Consider the following 19146-nt stretch of genomic DNA (forward strand, 5'->3'; position numbering starts at 1 on the left):
TGGATATCTTGTTTCAAGCTGTCAATGGGAATAAAAACACTACAAGACCAGGGTTAAGTCTCATTACTGATTACTCATATTAGAACTCATATATTGAAGATATATTAAACTTACAAGAAAAATAATGTTAAAGAAACATTCTACATTCAAATGTGTTATCCACTCCCGCTAATATCTTTCTTACATTCAAAGAGTCTGGAAAAACAAAATCAATATTTATGGATATTTCTTCAATTATGATAGAATGGTCTGCTTCACTGACAAGGCACTATAAGTCAGTATAAATAACAAGGTAAAGCTCAATTATCAAGGCTATCATAATTTAAAATGTGACATATTTATCCTTAAAGCTAGACAATGTGGAATAGGGCTCTGGAACAGCTGCTCCTCAGCAATTTAAGTGCTCATTTGTTTTACACTGACCTAGAAATCAGCACCATCCTAACCAAAAGCCAATTAGATAATGTTTTCTCCCAGATTGTAGAATGCTAATTGAATGTATCTGGTACTGAAAAGCAAAATAATAAATCACATAAGTGCAGTCTGGTTCTCCCTCAATACAAATTTAAATGTTGTAAAAAAATCTTAAAAGGGTTAGATCCAGAATGCTAACTAAAACCTCAAAAAGAAATCATGTAAAAACCAACCTTGAAGAAAGTGCAATGTTCTTCAGTCTGAATTGAAGGCACTGCTAACAATAGTTAAAACCTTTAACAGCTTGGTACTTGATGCTTATAGAGGCACTTCTCGCTAAGTATGCCTACCCAAGTAATAAAATGTGCTGCAAGAGCAACAGACTGTGGAAGGAGATGGGAAAGGGTTGATTCTGCTTCAACACATGACTTACAAAATCATTTTTCCTTGTGGGAGCCTTATTGGCATTAATGCTGGTTTTATTCAAGCACTAAGTAAATTATTATTATTATTAACTTTATTTATACTCCGCTAACATCTCCCGAAGGACTCGATGCGGCTTACAAAGGCCAAGGCCGCCAACAAAACAACAACATAACAATATAGCAATAAAACTCATAAAGCAAACAATAAACATCAAGCAAAAAAAAAATAAAACACTAAAAACAATAACACCATGACGCATTTAAAACCTAAGGCCGGGCCAATGTATTTAACAAAATTTAAAAGTTTAAATTTAAAATTTAAAAATATCTGTATATGGTCTTTTACTTAAATGTTTAAATTGACATATGGTTTGACACATTTGTCGACTGTAGAAATTGTCTTTTACCGTTCTAAAATTTGAAACTGTACTATACTGAAACTATATTGCCCTGAGATATTTTGATACACTATAGTACACATATTTAAAAAAAAATAAGACTTGTGGTCAGTGCAGTTTTGCTTGCTCTGGGAAACAAGGTTGAGGTGATTCATTCATCCTTTCCCCTGCACCCTCTTATATACCCATTGAAATGCTCACACCCTGAATATCATGGTAATATTAACTTAAAGGGGAAATTGGCAAAAATTACATCACCCACTCCTTCCAACAGGAAGCTGGAACTTGAGTGTACATGAATATGGAAGGGATATACATCTCAACAATCTGGATGTTCATTTTTTTTTAAAAAAAAATCTTATTATAGTATGAAACAGCTGGAGTGAAAGTGTTCCCTACTTTTTAAAAAGGTACATACACATTCTAACAATAGAGTAGCAGTCCTTGCCACCTAAATATGTATTTTAAAATACCTAAACCAATTAATTTTACAATGCGAAACATTTATTTGGGGAATTTTAACATGCACGGTTCCCAAGTTGAAGACATGCTACAAAAATGCAACATGTCTTATTTAAAATTGTAACATTTCAGATTTGAATTATTTTAGGTCTGGGCCATGGTTGTACAAGCACATGCAGCTAGTAGTACTAGGATTCCATCACCTCGGCTGTCTTAATGATCCTGCTGGCAAGAAGGGATTTGTGGCAAATCCCAGCATGCAGTAACTTTCCCAATTACCTTAATAATTTATTCAAATGAACTGTGCCCTCCAGCTCATTACAATCTGCCAATATGCCCATTATGCTGCAGTTCATATTAACATGTTCTTTATTCACTGGTCAATTTCAAAATTTTGAAAGCAATGAAAAGTGAATCTTTTTTAAAGGAATATTATATGACAGCATTTTAATGTTTATAATATATCTCAATATCAAATGGGAACATATTCAATCCACTGGATTAAGCCCACTGTCCACACAATGGCATTTAACAATGCAATATTCCAGTAATTAACTACTGCCAAACTAGCATAAATTTGAGTGTATATCTTGAGAAATAAGAATAATCAGAACAAATATTTGCCTGGAGAGAAAAAAAGAGAAAACTGCTACATTAATCTGAAAAAACTGATAAAAGCAGAAAGAGTACCGTATATTCCAGGGTACTATATGACTTTTTATGCCTGGAAAAGCTTATTAAAAGTTGGGGGTCATCTAGTACGCGGGTATAAATTAAAATAAGTTAAAGAAAAATAATATCGCACTTAGTGGTGCGGCTTGAGGAGGGAGGGAGGAGGAGGAGGAGGGTGAAGGGAGAGAGGGCATTGGGAAGAGGAGTGGCAGGCCGCATTGCCACGGAGATTGGCTGGGGGTGATGGCCCGCTGGGCTTTCCCTTTCCTTCCATTCAAGGACCTCCTCTGCCCTAGCCGCTTACCTCCTCCAAAGGCTTGTCTAGGCCCAAGGAAGTGGATGCCGAATCCTAGCAGTGCTGGACAACGGCATGCCTTGGATGTGCTCCCAGAGGCATGCTGGGAGCAGTAGGAGTCGGGGAACTACTGCTCCCAGCATGCCTCTGGGAGCACATCCAAGGCAAGCTGTAGACCAGTGCTGCTTGGAGTCATCCAGAGACGCTTCCTTGGGCTTCTGGATGCCGACTCCTAGCAGCGCTGGGCAACCATGTGCCTTGGATGTGCTCACAGAGGCATGCTGGGCACAGTAGAATTCAGGGAACGCCATTGTCCAGCGCTGCTTTGGAGTCGGCATCCGGAGGCCCAAGGAAGCATCTCCGGACACCGATTCCAAGCAGCGCTGGGTGACAGCGTGCCTTGGATGTGTTCCCAGAGGCATACTGGGAGCAGTAGGAGTCGGGGAACTACTGCTCCCAGCATACCTCTGGGAGCACATCCAAGGCACGCTGTCGCCCAGCGCTGCTAGGAGTGAGCGTCCGGAGACACTTCCTTGGGCCTAGGCAAGCCCAGTGGCCTTCAGAGGAGGTAAGCAGTGAGGGTGAGGAGGTCCTTGAATGGTGAGCGACGGGGGCCACGGGGGCATAGTCTTCGAAGAGGGGGGTAGTCTTAAACGCCGAGTATATCCCTAACTCTGTATTTTATCATCAAAAGTTGGGGGGATCGTCTTATACCCCCCCCCCCGGTCGCCTTGTATTCCGGAATATACGGTATTTAATTCTCAAACAACCCCTAGGTGCCACTTGGAGAACAAGACATTGTTGCAGATTTTTAAAATAAAAAAAAACTCCTAGCACCAACACTCCATACACACTTCTGTGCCACATATGTACACTAGTTTCCTTACTTCCTTCATCTTCACAAGGTGTCAAAGTTGATAACATGATGACCTCTTTCAGAAAGGGGGAATATACACAAAGAAACAGATCTCGCGGCATGTGGAAAGTTCAAGTATCTATAGAACAGGACACATTGGAATACAGAAAGTCACCTCTTTCTGTCTTAGCAACACAACAGTAGTACATACTGCACTTAAAAATATGGCAGAATGCTAGAGTTTTGACTGAAAGCCACTATTAATGTATCTGCTCTGCAGAATTAATGTGTTTTGACACTACTTTAACTGTCATGGCTCAAAGAGAAGGAATTTGTAGCTTGGTGAGGCACCAGCTGTCTTTGGCAGAGAAGGCCAAAAACCTTGCAAAACGACAACTCCCAAGATTGCATAGCATTAGTCTATGAGTGTTAAATTAGAATCAAACTGCATTAATTTTACAGTGTAGATACACTCTATGTGGATGGAGATGCTTTATGAAATGGTCTAGAAACTTCAGGTGGTCAAAAAGGGCCATACATTTTTTTAATATAAGATTAGGGGGTCATATTATGCTCATACTTCATGATCTCCAATAGCATTCAGGCAGTTTCCAGAACCATCAAAAGTGCCTGTAATAATTTTCAAAGTACTAAGCAATTTGGGGCTAGGCTACATTAAAGATCATCTCCTCTCATACAAAGGTCCCAGAACCTGAGATCATCTTCTGAAGTCCTCTTCTTATTGTCTCATTAGGTTCATTGTTCTGTACATGCAGAATGCAATTTTCTGCAGTACAGGAGCCTCCACTATCCAGGAAGGAATGCCACACTTCTGAAAAGCCTGAAATGGTTTCTAATTTATATGAAGTGATTCCACAGATAGTGAAGTGTCTTCATTACAAATAGTCATCTTCTATAACTAGAGGGGGGAAAGAGAGATAGAATGAGAGGTAATCTTTGCCTTAAGTCTTGCACCTAGGGATTGCACACTTTCAAATATGTGAACAGGACTCATGAAAAATCCGTTTTTGGCATCTACAATAAATAAATACCAGCATATACCAACCCTACTTTAGAAGACACCTAATACTAAGTAGAAGTAACAATTTACTCGTTATATCATTCTTTACTAACTATTAGCATCACTGCATATTAATATTTAACAAAAAGGTTTGAACGATAAGTAAATAATGTACATGTTAGTAAAGGTGAAACTGGTAGAAACAATAGAAGCTTCAGTTCAATGAGAAAATCTAACTAAACAGGTTGCAAGATAAGATACCATGTGAACATGACAGTTGGATTTCCACCACCTCCAACTAAGAAGCATATTATGAGTTTTCTAACTATTGGGGAGGGAGTGACGAACACAAGTTGGATAACCCAACTTTACTTTAGAGATCAACAATGACAACATCTATGCCATTCTCTGTAAGTCCCATGGATTATGTTGAAAATGAATGTTTTAAACACAAATAGACTAATAATGATTAGACCATTAAAATTATATTGATTATTCATGTTAATTACGTTTAATTAATCTCCTGATTTCTTACATCTGACAACATACTAGTTTTTCAAACCTGATAATCCATATTCTGATTTTAAGCTAGTAACAATCACTGCATCAGACATCAAATGGAGACAAGAAAGAGAATGAAGACTCTAAAAGACTTTCCTCCTGGGCAACATCCAAAAGGATATGCACCGGTTGTCCCTGACCTCCCCATATCAACGCATGCTGCCATTGAGCCACAATTTGTCACTCTCATAGTAACAACACTATTTTTCCCCTGTTAGAACAAGGCATGAAGGAAGCACACACCTTATGAACTACACTTCAAGAGGATCATTAAATTTAGATAATATTTGTGTTGCCCACATGCCTTATTATAAAGAGATTTTTTTCTGTATTGTTGAAGGCTTCCTCAGAGGTTGTAGGAAGACCTACAACCCAGATATTTTTCTGATGATCATCAGTGACCAGATGAACATCAGTGACCAATAAGGTCATTCCAAATTAGGCATGCTGCACACTATTTGATAGATATTTATCATTACCTTCCACAAGTTTTGAATGCAATACCTATTTGGTTAGGTATTTGAAAAAGATGTCATTCCTCCTGTTATATCTTGCTTATAATATCCACAAAACCTGAATAACTTTGAGGAGGAAACAAAGCAAATAAAGCTATGAAATTAATTTACTTAGTTCAAGAATATGCTATACTTTATTCTTCCAAATTTCACTGTGAATGCACACCTTTGGGGTGAGAAGGGCAGCAAATAAATGTAGCAAATAAATAAATAAATAAATAAATAAATAAATAATAAAGCTAAATTAACTTTCCATTTTGTTGCTGCTGCCTGCTAACACACTTGAAAGTTTCTTGTTCATGTTTTAGTGACATAGAGAGTATTTATGTCAGCTAAAAGTAATATAAATATTTATGTGAGTTAAATATGCTATGCCAGCTCCACTGGCTGCCGATTCAATTCCGAGCACAATTCAAGGTGCTGGTTTTAACCTACAAAACCCTGTACGGTTCCAGTCCAGTGTATCTGTCCGAACGTATCTCCCTTTACGTCCCACCTCGGAGTTTGAGATCATCTGGGGAGGCCCTGCTCTCGACCCCACCACTGTCACAAGTGAGGCTGGTGGGGACGAGAAGCAGGGCCGTCTCAGTGGTGGCCCCTCACCTGTGGAACTCACTCCCGGGGGAAATCAGAACATCATCATCCCTCCTCTCCTTCAGGAGGAGGGTGAAGACATGGTTGTGGAACCAGGCCTTTGGGCAACCAGGCAATTAAATAAGACAACTAAATAAGACAATCAGATGTGTAAGATCAGCAGGATTGTCGAAGTGGAATCAAAAACAGATCTTTGAGTTAGTGTACACTGATAGGTAGGAGGAAGAATTAGGTTTGTATTGTTCTTATTGACTTTATCGATTTTATGCATTTTATGGGGATAATGGCTTGAATTGTGGGAACTTTGAATTGTTGTACTTTTGTGATGACTGTTTTGTGTGGCAGGCATCTAAGTGTGCCTTGCTGTTGTAAGCCGCCCTGGGTCCCCTTCGGGGTGAGAAGGGCGGGGTACAAGAACCCCAAATAAATAAATAAATAAATAATACAAAGATAATCACAAAGCTGGCAGAGTACTGTCCATTTCTTGCTGTCATCTGTCTTAAAGGCTAGCTATAAGTGCTGATACTTCATGGTCGATGCGTAACAACAGGACAAATCAAAACATTATATATCAGATAATATGATGTCTACTCAGAACTTCAGAAACTTCAGTGGGACATAATCTCAGCTCACAGCGTACAGGACTGATGTGTTAAGTGGTGTGTCAAGTGTTTCATAAACACATAAGAAGAATCCTGTTGGATCAGATCAAAAGCTTGCCTAGTCCAACCTCCTGTTTATACAGTGGCAATGCAAAGTCAGCTAGCAAGACAATCTCCTTTAAATGCTTCTGACACTGGAGGTGATATCTAGCCACCTACATTAGTAACTAGTGATGAGCCCATTCTCAATGAATTTAATAAATACCCTTTTAAAACCATCCACGTTGGCAACTATCACTACACCTGCAGGCAGTGAATGCCAGAGTTTAACTATATGTTATCTATGTACAATATTTTGTTTTATCTGTTCTAAATTTCTCACTATCCAACATCAGAGGATGATCCCACATTCTGGTACCACAAGCAATAAAGAAAAATTTCTCCCCATCTATTTTCTCAAACCCATGTGTTTTTATACCACTACCATGTCACTGCATTTGCCTCTTTGCTAAACAGAGCCAAATATATCCTTTCCTCAGAGAGGCATTCCTCCATTCGCCTAAATTATTCTGATAGCTTTTTTAATGCAAAATCCCTTTTCAGGTGCAGTAAACCAAACAGTATAAAGTACCCCAGATGTAGCTGTACTATAAATAAACATAACAGCAACATCATACTGCCAACAGTGTTTTCAGTTTTTCCCAATTATGACCAACATGGAAGTTATCTTTTGTTCCCCCTTGCAGCAGCTGCAAAATGCATCAACATTTTCATTAAGCTATCTGAAATTGAAAATCACTTCCTCAGTCACTCACTGACAAAGCAGATATTTATGTGAAGTGGGGATGTTTTGCCCCAAATTTACATCACTTTGCATTGACTTATACTAAATAACATTTCCCACTTTAATGCCAAATCACAGAATCTGGAGAGAATCCTTTAGATCCCTGTACAATCTATTTTTGTTTTCATTGCTATAAATAATGTTGTATGATCAGCAAGTATCATCCTTTAACTCCAGTACCGTTCATGAAGTTTAAAAGCAGCATGCCAATCTAATTTAGATCCTTGATTAATTCACATTTATTTCTTCTTCCTGTTTGTTGTTCCTTAAATAGTTTTAATCTCTAAGAGAACTTCTGTCTTACAACTGATGCCAACATTAGTTTACAAAAGTCTTATGGAAGTCCAAGTAAATAAAGTCTATTTAAGTAGTTCTATTCACGCTTGTATTTACATTTTTCAAAGATTAATGACATGCAAACCTTTGTTGATTTCTCTTCAATGGCCCTTACTATTCAATGTTTCATAGTTTTATTTTAAAAATAACTTTCCAGCAGTTAAAACAAGCTTTAATCTAACTAATTTCCCGCCCACCCCAGTTTCAAAATTAGTTGTACTTTAGCTATCTTACATTCTTCCTTGTGCAAAGGAGGATCTTGAAAACATGATATATTTGGCAGAAAGCGATGGCCAAAAGTGAGGAGGAGCTGAGGAGCCTTCTAATCAAGGTGAAAGAAGAAAATGCAAAAGCTGGGTTGCAGTTAAACATAAAAAAAAAACCAAGATCATGGCAACCAGACTGATTGATAACTGGCAAATAAAGGGAGAAAACGTGGAGGCCGTGACAGACTTTGTATTTCTGGGTGCAAAGATTACTGCAGATGCAGACTGCAGCCAGGAAATCAGAAGATGCTTAATTCTTGGGAGGAGAGCAATAACCAATCTCAATAAGATAATGAAGAGTAGAGACATCACACTGGCAATGAAGATCTGCATGGTAAAAGCAATGGTATTCACCGTAGTAACTTACAGATGTGAGAACTGGACCATAGGGAAGGCTGAGTGAAGGAAGATAGATGCTTTTGCACTGTGGTGTTGGAGGAAAGTTCTGAGAGTGCCTTGGACCGCGAGAAGATCCAACTAGTCCATACTTCAGGAAATAAAGCCTGACTGCTCATTGGAGGGAAGGATTTTAGAGCAAAGATGAAATATTTTGGCCACATCACGAGAAAGCTTAGAGAAGACAATGATGCTGGGGGAAATGGAAGGAAAAAGGAAGGGGGGCCGACCAAGGGCAAGATGGATGGGTGGTATCCTTGAAGTGACTGGCTTGACCTTGAAGGAGCTGGGGGTGGTGACGGCTGACAGGGAGCTCTGGCATGGGCTGGTCCATGAGGTCACGAAGAGTTGGATGCGACTGAACGAATGAACAACAACATTAGCAATTTGGATTTGGATTTTTCAAAGAATTCACAAAAATACCATCACAAATCAGTGATTTTCTTATTTGAAAATTGTCAATAAGGTATAAAATTTCTGCTCTTGCAATCACTATTTTCTTTAGTTCCCCCTGAAAAAATATCATACAAAGCACAGGTATTTGCTTAATCCCTTCCGCAGCAAAGGCAGACAAAAATAATTTATTCAGATTCACCATGACCTTATGTCTCCCAATGGTCCAATAGCCTCTTTGGCTGGCTTTCTACTGTGATAGATTTGAAGATTTTTTAATTATTATTCCTCTTGATTCTATTAGCAATATGCTTCTCAAAACCTTAATTTGCATTCCCAATTGTTTATCTGAATTTCTTTTATGTAAGCCTGTGTTCCTTTTAGGTTTATCACAAATTGACAAGACTTCCATATTTGTTCCATACAGTTAAAAACACTTTAATATTTAATTTAAACTTTAATATTTAAACAGAGGGAATTATTTGTTGACCCTTTTAAAACTTTTGGAGTACAGAAAGTACTAGCACATAATGATTAGATCATTTAAACAGAATAATTTATTGAAGACAGCCTCATGGTTGCTAAACAGTAATGGCTTATTTTATAAAAAGCTGAATACAAGAGAGAAAGTGCTATGTCATCATGAAAGTGAAGACTGCCTTCCTTCTCACCCCACTTTCTAACTGAGTGGGTAAAAAATTCTCGACTCATGGAAAGAGGACTCCTCAGAATACCCACATGCAGTTCTGACCATAGGATGGGCAGGAAATGAAGGACCAAACAACCCTTTCAATCTCAACCCACAATTACAGTTTATGTTGGACTAAAGAGAAGAAGCAAGAGAAGAATTATTAACTTTTATCCAAATATGAACTTCAATGAACCAAAGACAGTCAGTAAGCTACATATAGGGGAAACCTGTTGTGAGTGATATGATCTTAGGAGCCACATTGAGGGCACTTTCAATAAAAGATAAAGCTAAAAAAATACTATATGCTAATGAAGCCGTGAAAATTGGATACTAATTTTAAAAGGTCACAAATGAGACCTAAAGTAATCACAACAGCAGATATTAACAATGTAAGGTTCTAAAAAGAACTAACTGATATTGCAAACCAAAGTACTAAAACAACAAACTCAAATATCAGGCACATATATCAACTCTAGATAGTCAGAGCCTTGCCTTCTCTTTCATAAAGATAAAAGAAAGGTCGTAACTTCTAGAAGAAAGATGGTAAATGATCATAGTTGAGATTCATAACTTCACTGCAGGAAGACACAAAGAAGAGTAGTAGTAAATGCATCTTCATAAAACTATAAGTTGGCCACACCTGCATCAAATGCCATAGAACATTTATGAAGAAAAAGATATAACCTACAGGCTCGTCTATAAAATAGTTAGAGGCAAGTCAGAAACAGAGTTGTTAGAGGAGAAAAGTGAAGACAATTCGGGGAAAGTGTCTGACATCTAAGTATTACTATTTATTTATTTATTTATTTATTTCGGGTACTTCTACCCCGCCCTTCTCAACCCCCCGGGGGGGGGGGGGGGGACTCAGGGTGGCTTACAAAAAGGCACGATTCGATGCCTACACAAGATATACATACATACAAAACAGCAGTTAAAAGAATTAGCAAGTTAAAACAATCAGTACATAACACAATCAAAGTACTATGTACTTTATGCCAGAATAAGGCTTGACATTTATTTCATTCCTTAAATAATAAAGCTTTCGTGTTTTTATCTTCTATTGTCCTGTCTGTTTTGATTTAGTAATTCACAAGGTAAACTACCCATGCTTTAACCCACTAAAGTAAACAGTCAATAAATCTTTTGCCCAGTATAGTTATTTGTCTTGGGAGCAAAGTACCAGATCCAGGGATCTTGAGGGTAAAAGGGCAAGGTGAAACATAGAAGACCAAGGTTTGGGACTATCATGGAACGATGTTACAGCCTTCAAATCTTTAACATTTTCACCAGACCTGAATTGGTGGAGCAAACATCTGCATAGAAATAAATAGGATGGAATAAAAAGATGTATAATTTGAAGCCACAGAGACCATACTGTCACCTCAGGTTTTTTTCCAAATGTCTGTTTTGTTCTATTACTGGGTTTTCAAATAATTTTACAACAGCAAATGAATAATGAATTTCTCTTATGCAGGTAGAACTGCAGGGCTGCAATTTATATTTTGTAACTGCTCAAGAGCACATCAACAGAAAAAAGATTAAAACAGCAAAATAAAAAGAGCAAGCTATAAACAGGTCCATAAAATATTCATGCTATGAGGACAATCCTTCATCCCACTGAAAGTACATTCAGAATAGTACTTTATAAACTATTTCCAAGACAGAAAAATAAGAATCTTGCTTGCCAAGCACTCTCCAGCAGTTTCTCACTTTACACTCACAATAGCGCTGCTGTCAAAAGAAAGCACAGTCTGTGTGCCAAAATCAATTCAACAAGCTCCTGGACAGAACAAAAAACAAAACAAAAAAGACACAACACATAGCATTTGAAGATAATGAGAACTGCAATCATTCCAGCTGACAGCAGATGAATACCAATTATCATAAGGAAAGTTCTATGAATTTACATTTGGTTATGTAGCCATAAGATGACGTACTTCAAAAATATGGCAAAGATTCAGAGTCTTCTCAACAACTGAGGAACTTCTCCAAACATGGTAGAAGAATAATGAGAGAAAACCAGATTTATAATAGAGCTTTAATATTTCTGCTGAACCAAAAAGTTTTGAACACTATATTAAATAGCATTATGTGTCATTATATTTCATCTTCTCTATGTATCTGTATACCAGGAGACACCTACCATAAGCTAATTTTCATTCTACAACCATTTAACAGAAAATAATAAAAGCTAGTACCACACTTGGTAAACTGGCACTGAATACAATTACCTTCCACATAATTATTACTGTACAAATAACTGTGTGAAAAATCTCATTTTCAATCATGTCTTTTAAAATCATTCCTAAAATGTAGTGAAGATAAATTTAAATCTTTGAACTCAAAATAATCATCCTCCCATAACCCCTGTTCTTCATAAAAATCTATTAAGGCTCTACAGCAAAATTACTCAGACACATTTCTGTCAGAGATGCAATTGTGACTGAAAACCACTGAGATGTTGAAAACACTACCCCCATATTTTAATGGAACCAATTTTCCTCAAATTGCCAGCATCTGGAGGGGATATGTTTTGGTATTGTTTTAATTTAGACATTACAAGCTGGGAATCTATTAGAACTGAATGGGGATAATCAGACTGAGTACTCTACTAAGCATGGTAATTTTACTGTATTTTAATTATATTTCTTTGATAACCACTATGTTCTTTACCCCACCACCAAAGAGGGGGAAAGTTGGGGGGGATTTTGTGGAGATTTCTTACCTGCATCTCCACATACTGCCCACATAATTATGCAGTGGTCAACCTTTTTTGGTCTCTTTCCATAATGCTTCTTCCACTCACTTAGAGTGCTATTCTTACCCACCAACCATTTCACCAATTCCCAAAATGTAGAAGATGGGCATGAGGGGAACAAAGAATGAAATGCTTCTTAAAAGGGCAATACTGTACAGATTTCTTACTAAGGCAATGTGAGGAATGCAAGTAGGAAAATATTTGAAGGTGATCCCAGAATAGGTATCAATGAGTGTGGTAAATTTATTGCCATCAAAAAGACTTAAGGAATTAGGCTGGGAGTGTGATAAGACTGTGAAAGATGATTGGAGTACATCGGTGTGTGTTCATGCACATGTGTAAGGATGAGTAACAGATAAAGAGGTTATGTAGTGACCGCTCCACCCTCCCTGAGCTCTGGCCCTGCCCTCTACTAGCATTCAGTCAAGAAAGGTTAACCACTCCTATATGGCAACAGCATGTTTATCATCTAAATGTGCATCCTTCTATAGTCAAACAGCATAATCCATACCCAAGACTGACCCTGTATTAAGCAAAGGACTGGTCAAAACAGCCCATGAGCCCCCTTACAATTCTATAAAAATTGTTTTGGAGACCATGAAGTCCACAGGTCCTCCTCCGATAAAGACTACAAACTGTATCATGCCTCTAGTTAGATTTTTGTTTTGTACCATTTCCTATTTTGTACCATTTAATAAATTATTGTAATAATAGGTACCATTTATTAGTTTCAGTAATATCCCATTTTTCTTCCAACAAACTGAAGCTGGCATTCTTCTTCCTATCATTATCCTCAGAATAATTCCATGAGATATTCTGAGCTACGAGAGAACATCTCCTAGTAAGCACTGTGGCCCATCTTCCCCAGCAGATGGCACCAAAGCATAAAGTTTGTAGCACACAACTGCCATGTTTATATCTTTAACATCTTTCAATAGGGTATACAGATTTTAAGAGTCAATTTGACACTAATGTAATATTCTTCAAAAAACAAAAAATACCATTTTATATTAATAAGAAGAATTTACAAGAGTTCTGTGGCATACTTTATATAATCTACAGTGCCCAACTACATACAACTACTCTGAAATAAGATCCACTCTGTTCAATGTGACTTGTTCATACCACAGATTAGTAGTTTATGAGTGCATCTTTAAATCCATGGAGTTTAAAATACTAAAAGACTCTTGGTTTTTTTGCAACCAATTAAGCTACCACCATTTTGAAGAAAATGGATTAGTTGCATGGAATGAATCATACAGAACAGCAGCTTTTTATTTATGTCAGAACTGTCAGTATAAGTTTAGCTTTTGAAGGTTATACAGTATCTGCAACAAACAATCCAAATCTACATGTACTTGTATACTTTAACTCAGGCTGTCTTTTTTTATGAACACCTTAAAGCATAACATGTTTCTATAAAACACAGTATAAAAACAGATTGAATGTGACTCTGTCTTATATATTTGTTAAATAGCAAAAAAATGTAAAAACTGATTAATGTTTTGGCATTGAATGTATATATAAAAACATTTGTGACCAGTAAAAACAGATCTTAGTTTTTACTGGTCACAAATGCAATGCTTATCTCAAAATAATATCATCCATTATACATTCTCACAAAAACCTTTCAGGTATGGAAAGAACTTGGAAAGTTACTAAAAGTATCTCCTACTTTAGAGGTTTTTTTTAAATAAGAACTTGGAACTTAGAGACTGGATGGCCACCTGTCAAGAGTGCTTTGATTAGATATTTCTACATGGCAGAGGATTGGACTGGATGACCTTTGTGGTCTCTTCCAACTCTATGATTCTATGATATACCCATGTGCAAGCTGACCCAATGTATAAGTAGAGGGAAGATGTGGGGACAAAAATATTAAATGTTGCTATGACCCATGGATATGTCAAGGCTAAAACTTAAGGGCATGAAACAAATTAATCTGTTCCTCTACATTTAAAAATGCATAGGGGGTGAGCAGCAAATGATCTGTTTATTTCAGTACAGGGTGTAAAGTACTTTGCTTATCTTAAAATGTCCAAATCTATGCAAATACAGATAAGAAAAGGAATATAAATTAGGGAAGAGAATGAGAATGGAGCCTGGAACAAAAAGGGAAGGGGGGGGGGGGAAGCAGGAAAGCAACCTGCTTCTATTAGGGACCCAGCACAAATACAGTGAGATAAGGCAGAGGCAAGAAGCCCACATCTCATTAGCCCTCCCTTGTCTAAGCCAGAGAAAGAAAGACAGCCTTCACTACTTCAACAGTCTTTTTCTTTTTCTTTGTACCAAAGATATGTGTTGGTAGCAATATGGGGGAGCCTGAAGAATGTGGTGCACACTAAGTAAATCTCTCTGCAGAAAGACTGTGGTGCCATTTTGAATAGGGGCTTATTATAGAAGCATGCCTGCTTATACATGATTTATATACATGTGTATATACAGGTAGTTGGAAAAGTATGTTGATATTAAATGTTATAAATTGGTAAATTAATTTATTACCACCAACACTAATAACTGGTTGGTTTAATTAGTTGTGTCGACATTAATAAACACTGTGTCCCTGTCTTAGGATTTTCTGTGTTCTCTGTGGAAAGCCCACTAAAATTTCAAGAACCTAAGCACTAACTGAAAATGACATGACAAAATATGAACCTTTAAGGCTGAACCAAGTCCATCCTACACACTACAAAATATAGTACACTATACTATACAGTCAATTCAGTTAAACCTACATTTCAAGGCAAATCCAAGAGCATTCAGTAAGGCACATGCTATCCAACCAAATGCATCCTGAATGTACTGATAAGTAACAGTGTAAGCAATTTCTACAATATGTGATGAATACTTAAGATAAAATTAACCTACTGGATCCTATGGGAATATGCATCTTGTTCTAAAATATTGTATAAAAGGGTTACTCAAATCAGCATGCCTTGTTCACTGTACACCAGGACTTATGGACCTCACAATGATAGATTTCCACTCAACACATTTGGAGTGGAGGGCTTTGGGAATTAGCATTCGAACAGAAAATTTAGTACCAGTGACAGACAAAACATGGAAAGAATAGAAACAACCAAATTAGATGAAGATTATGACAATAATAATAATAATGATAATGATGCCTTCCACAATTAAACAAAACATTTTGAACCTTCTAAAGATTGCATGAAAGCTGCTTACAAAATAAATCCATGAATTACTTTTCATTTCACCGTTGTTCTCTTTTACTATGTTTTTTGTTTTGCTGGCTGAATTTAGAGATCTAGACTTTTTTTAGCATGTAGGTGTTTTCTCTCTCCTTTTTTATTTCAGTTGTTCTTTTCATAGATTCTCAGCAAGGCTTTCTGTAGGAAGTTGCTGTTTACCTTGCCTGTTGTAGACAGGCAAGCAGAAACAGCAAGATTGGTTATAACAGAACCCTCTTCTTTCCAAGTCAACTTTATTTCACTATTTACTGCAAACACATGGCATTTTCCAGTCTTTTTAACGATCCTACCAATGCTTTAAAACTTCCAGCAAGACTGACATTAAGGAGGAATAGAGTAAGAAAATGTAAAAAAAGAAAGAAAAAAAGATGATGTTTTTGTAAAAAGTATGTTTGTATTGTTCCCGCCCCTCCACTATACAAGTTGGGAATCAGAGAAACTAATTTCTCATAATATCTAGCTACCACAAACTATCATTCTTTTATGGAAATAAGGTCTCCATAATACAAATGAAGTCCTCACCAGTAATAAAACGATAAAAGTAAGATCTTATTCTGAGCATAAAAGTCAAGAGGATAATTGCTTGGTTCACATCAGAAGTCTCGAAAGGCCTAATGCAGACTTAAAACTAGACATCGTTTTAAGCAACAAGCAAATCGTAAAATCAATATGGTTTTTATTAAATATTATTCATGACTCTTAACAACATTGGCCATCTATACAAGTAAGAATTGTTCTTCTATGCTCAATTCAACACATAATTTTAAGATTTTTTGTGCCACATGATTTTTCACTCAATTTCCAGTAAAATAAAATGAGTATTAAATAGAAAAGAGACAAGGCATCAGAAAATAGAAACATTCAAGATAAAAACAATCACAGTAACTGGAGACATCTAAAAGCAAGTCATGTTGTCTTTTTAAAAAACTTATTTAAGAAAATTGTGAAGCAAACTAAACTTACCAAGCCTGCTGTAAGTGATGGAGCTGACTGTCCCAATGACTGATTCCTCATGCGGACCAAATTTGATGCTTCTCCTGTCGGTTGCCATGTTGGTTGTCCTACACCACTATGCATACTAGTGGATAAAGGAAGCAGCTGTTTCCCTTTATGAAGGAGGAAAACACAAAATATCTTTTACTGGTTGGCTTTATAGTTCAAAATATAATAGCATAACTGTATGGTAATACGAATTAGAAATGTGGTCCGTGAATAAAATATTTAAAAGCGGTTGGCTGGTTCTTTTATAGCACTACTAAATATTGTAACACTTAATCGTCTACAAATCTTCATCAGGAGTGCAAAAGAGGCAGAGACATCCCAAAGTAATCCTGGCTACATGTTGAAACACTAGGGTCTGTGGTTTCAATATCTAGTCAACGTAACTTTTTACTTTTCAGTTCCCTCTCTGCCCCCCAAGCCTGATGAAAAGTTCTGTAGATAACAAAAGTGTATTTTTAAATATTTTAGTGGTCTACTATGCTGCTTTTATATGAAATTCAAAGAATAATATTCTTGATGAATGCCTTTTAAAATGGATGCAGCTATCTTGGATAACAAAGCTTTTAAAAAAAAATCAATTTTGAAGGAAGAAATTCTCACCCATTCCAAGAGAAACCAGCTTGACCCTGGTTTATGTACAAAATACGGTTTATTTATGCACAAAATGTATGTGAACATTTGGTATGAGATGAAAAGAAAGTTACCTGACAAACAGCTCGCCAAACTACCCCTCCGGAGCTTGCAGTCATCTTGACTCAACTGTCGATGGAGTTTACTTTTCCCAGTTGATGAACAGATGTCAGGATTACTGAGCTTTCGGCATCGCAAAGTAATGGGTTCTGCTATAACATCCTGGAACAACAACCAAAAAACAGAAAAATCAACTTTGATAACTATAAATATTATATAATTTTTTAAAATGTATCATCTACTTGCATACTACTGTGTGTGTTTTTAAACATGTTTATGCAAAATAAAAACTGTTGACTGCAAGTCAGGATTCTCAATTATTACAGATATTACTGAATGTTTTCATCTTAAGTGTTTTGTAAATAATGCTCACTCATCTGTAAGCTATGATATAGAAAAATATAAAGTTTATCTGTTCAAGAATTATGTGTTCACATAATATTTCAAATTTACCAAAATATAAGTTTCTAACACAAAACATTCTACTCTGCTTAGTCACTGTATATTAATAAAACTATTCATATTTCAGGTTATTCATATTTCAGGTTATTATATGCTAATTTCACATTTAAAAATTTATCAGGAGTTAGATTCCATCACATGCACAGTATTTATGCAACATATATGAACAGATTAATTCAGTAAACAAAAACTGTTAGTCACCCCTTCAATGCAAAGAGTCTAAGATTTACAAAACATAATTATGCATTTAATTTAATTATAAGCTAAAATGAGTTAAACAACATTTTAAAATTAGCACTAATTTCATTTAGAACATTTCAGCCAAAGGGATGGAGCACATTTGCAGCACTTTTTAGTGTTCGTTATAAAAAACACTGAACTTATTTCTGGATGAAAGCAACCAATGCATGCCAAAATATACCAAACAACAAACAGCCTGTATAATAACAGCAATACAGATACCTAGAAGTGTAGATACGTGCCACTGTATCTTTTAATTCCATTGTACATGGGCAGGTTCTCTGGTACCACCAGCAGTCTGCCATGACCATTTTTCTAGGGAAATCAATTTTATACAGTAGATTTAGCTGTTATTTTCAAACATAAAACATTTATGTGAAAGTCCAATCCAAGCACACTAAGTGCTTCACCCACACATCCAATGTAACACTTCATTCTGCAAGTTCAATTGAGAAAAGGTTGAGTGCTATGCATTTCAAGTATTTTAGTGAGAAAAAGGAAGCTAAGGGGAAGCACTACAAATGAATTCTGTACTTTGAAATCAATTTGCAGAAACGGTGTAATCCAGAGTGAAAATGAGATGAAGAAAGCGAAGCTGATACATTTTAAAGGAGCCAAAAAAGTTGGATGAGATAGTAAAAATCCAAACTGTCCCTGTCAAATGGAGACAGATGGGAGTGTCTTATTTAGATGGTTACCACTAAGTATTTGCATTCTTGAATACTCAAAGTGTTTTATGCACATGGAAAAATTTAAATGGATATGAGGGGTGTTCATTAAAGATTTACCCTGAGCCACTTCCTGTGGACTGAGAGCAATGAAACTTAGCACAGTTATTAGTCCTTCTCTACATAGGTGCCACTGAGGGACACACACTTCTCCCATCTTTTTAAGTAACTGTAACCCCTCACTTGTAGAAGTCGCCAGGTTGCTCCAAAGCCATGTTAAAACTTTGGAAATCAGAGTCTCATCGTCTGAAAAATGCTTGCCCTTCAAAAATAACTTCATTGTTGGAAAGAGGTGGAAATCCGATGGTTGAGG

The 19146-nt window shown here is 36.6% G+C and overlaps 1 protein-coding gene across 3 annotated transcripts in view; it reads right to left on the reverse strand.

Moving 5' to 3' along the window:
• Positions 1-19146, reverse strand: part of MAST2 (microtubule associated serine/threonine kinase 2) — a 159843-nt gene that overhangs the window by 130643 nt on the left and 10054 nt on the right. For all 3 annotated transcript variants that reach the window (XM_060773426.2, XM_060773424.2, XM_060773423.2), the window contains exons 2-3: positions 17418-17565; positions 16675-16817 (exon numbers count right to left, since the gene is read on the reverse strand). In XM_060773426.2, the coding sequence (XP_060629409.2) occupies positions 16675-16817; positions 17418-17565 (291 nt within the window). The remainder of the gene's footprint in view (positions 1-16674; positions 16818-17417; positions 17566-19146) is intronic.

Source organism: Anolis sagrei, chromosome 4 (assembly GCF_037176765.1).
Source record: "Anolis sagrei isolate rAnoSag1 chromosome 4, rAnoSag1.mat, whole genome shotgun sequence".
NCBI lineage: Eukaryota > Metazoa > Chordata > Lepidosauria > Squamata > Dactyloidae > Anolis > Anolis sagrei.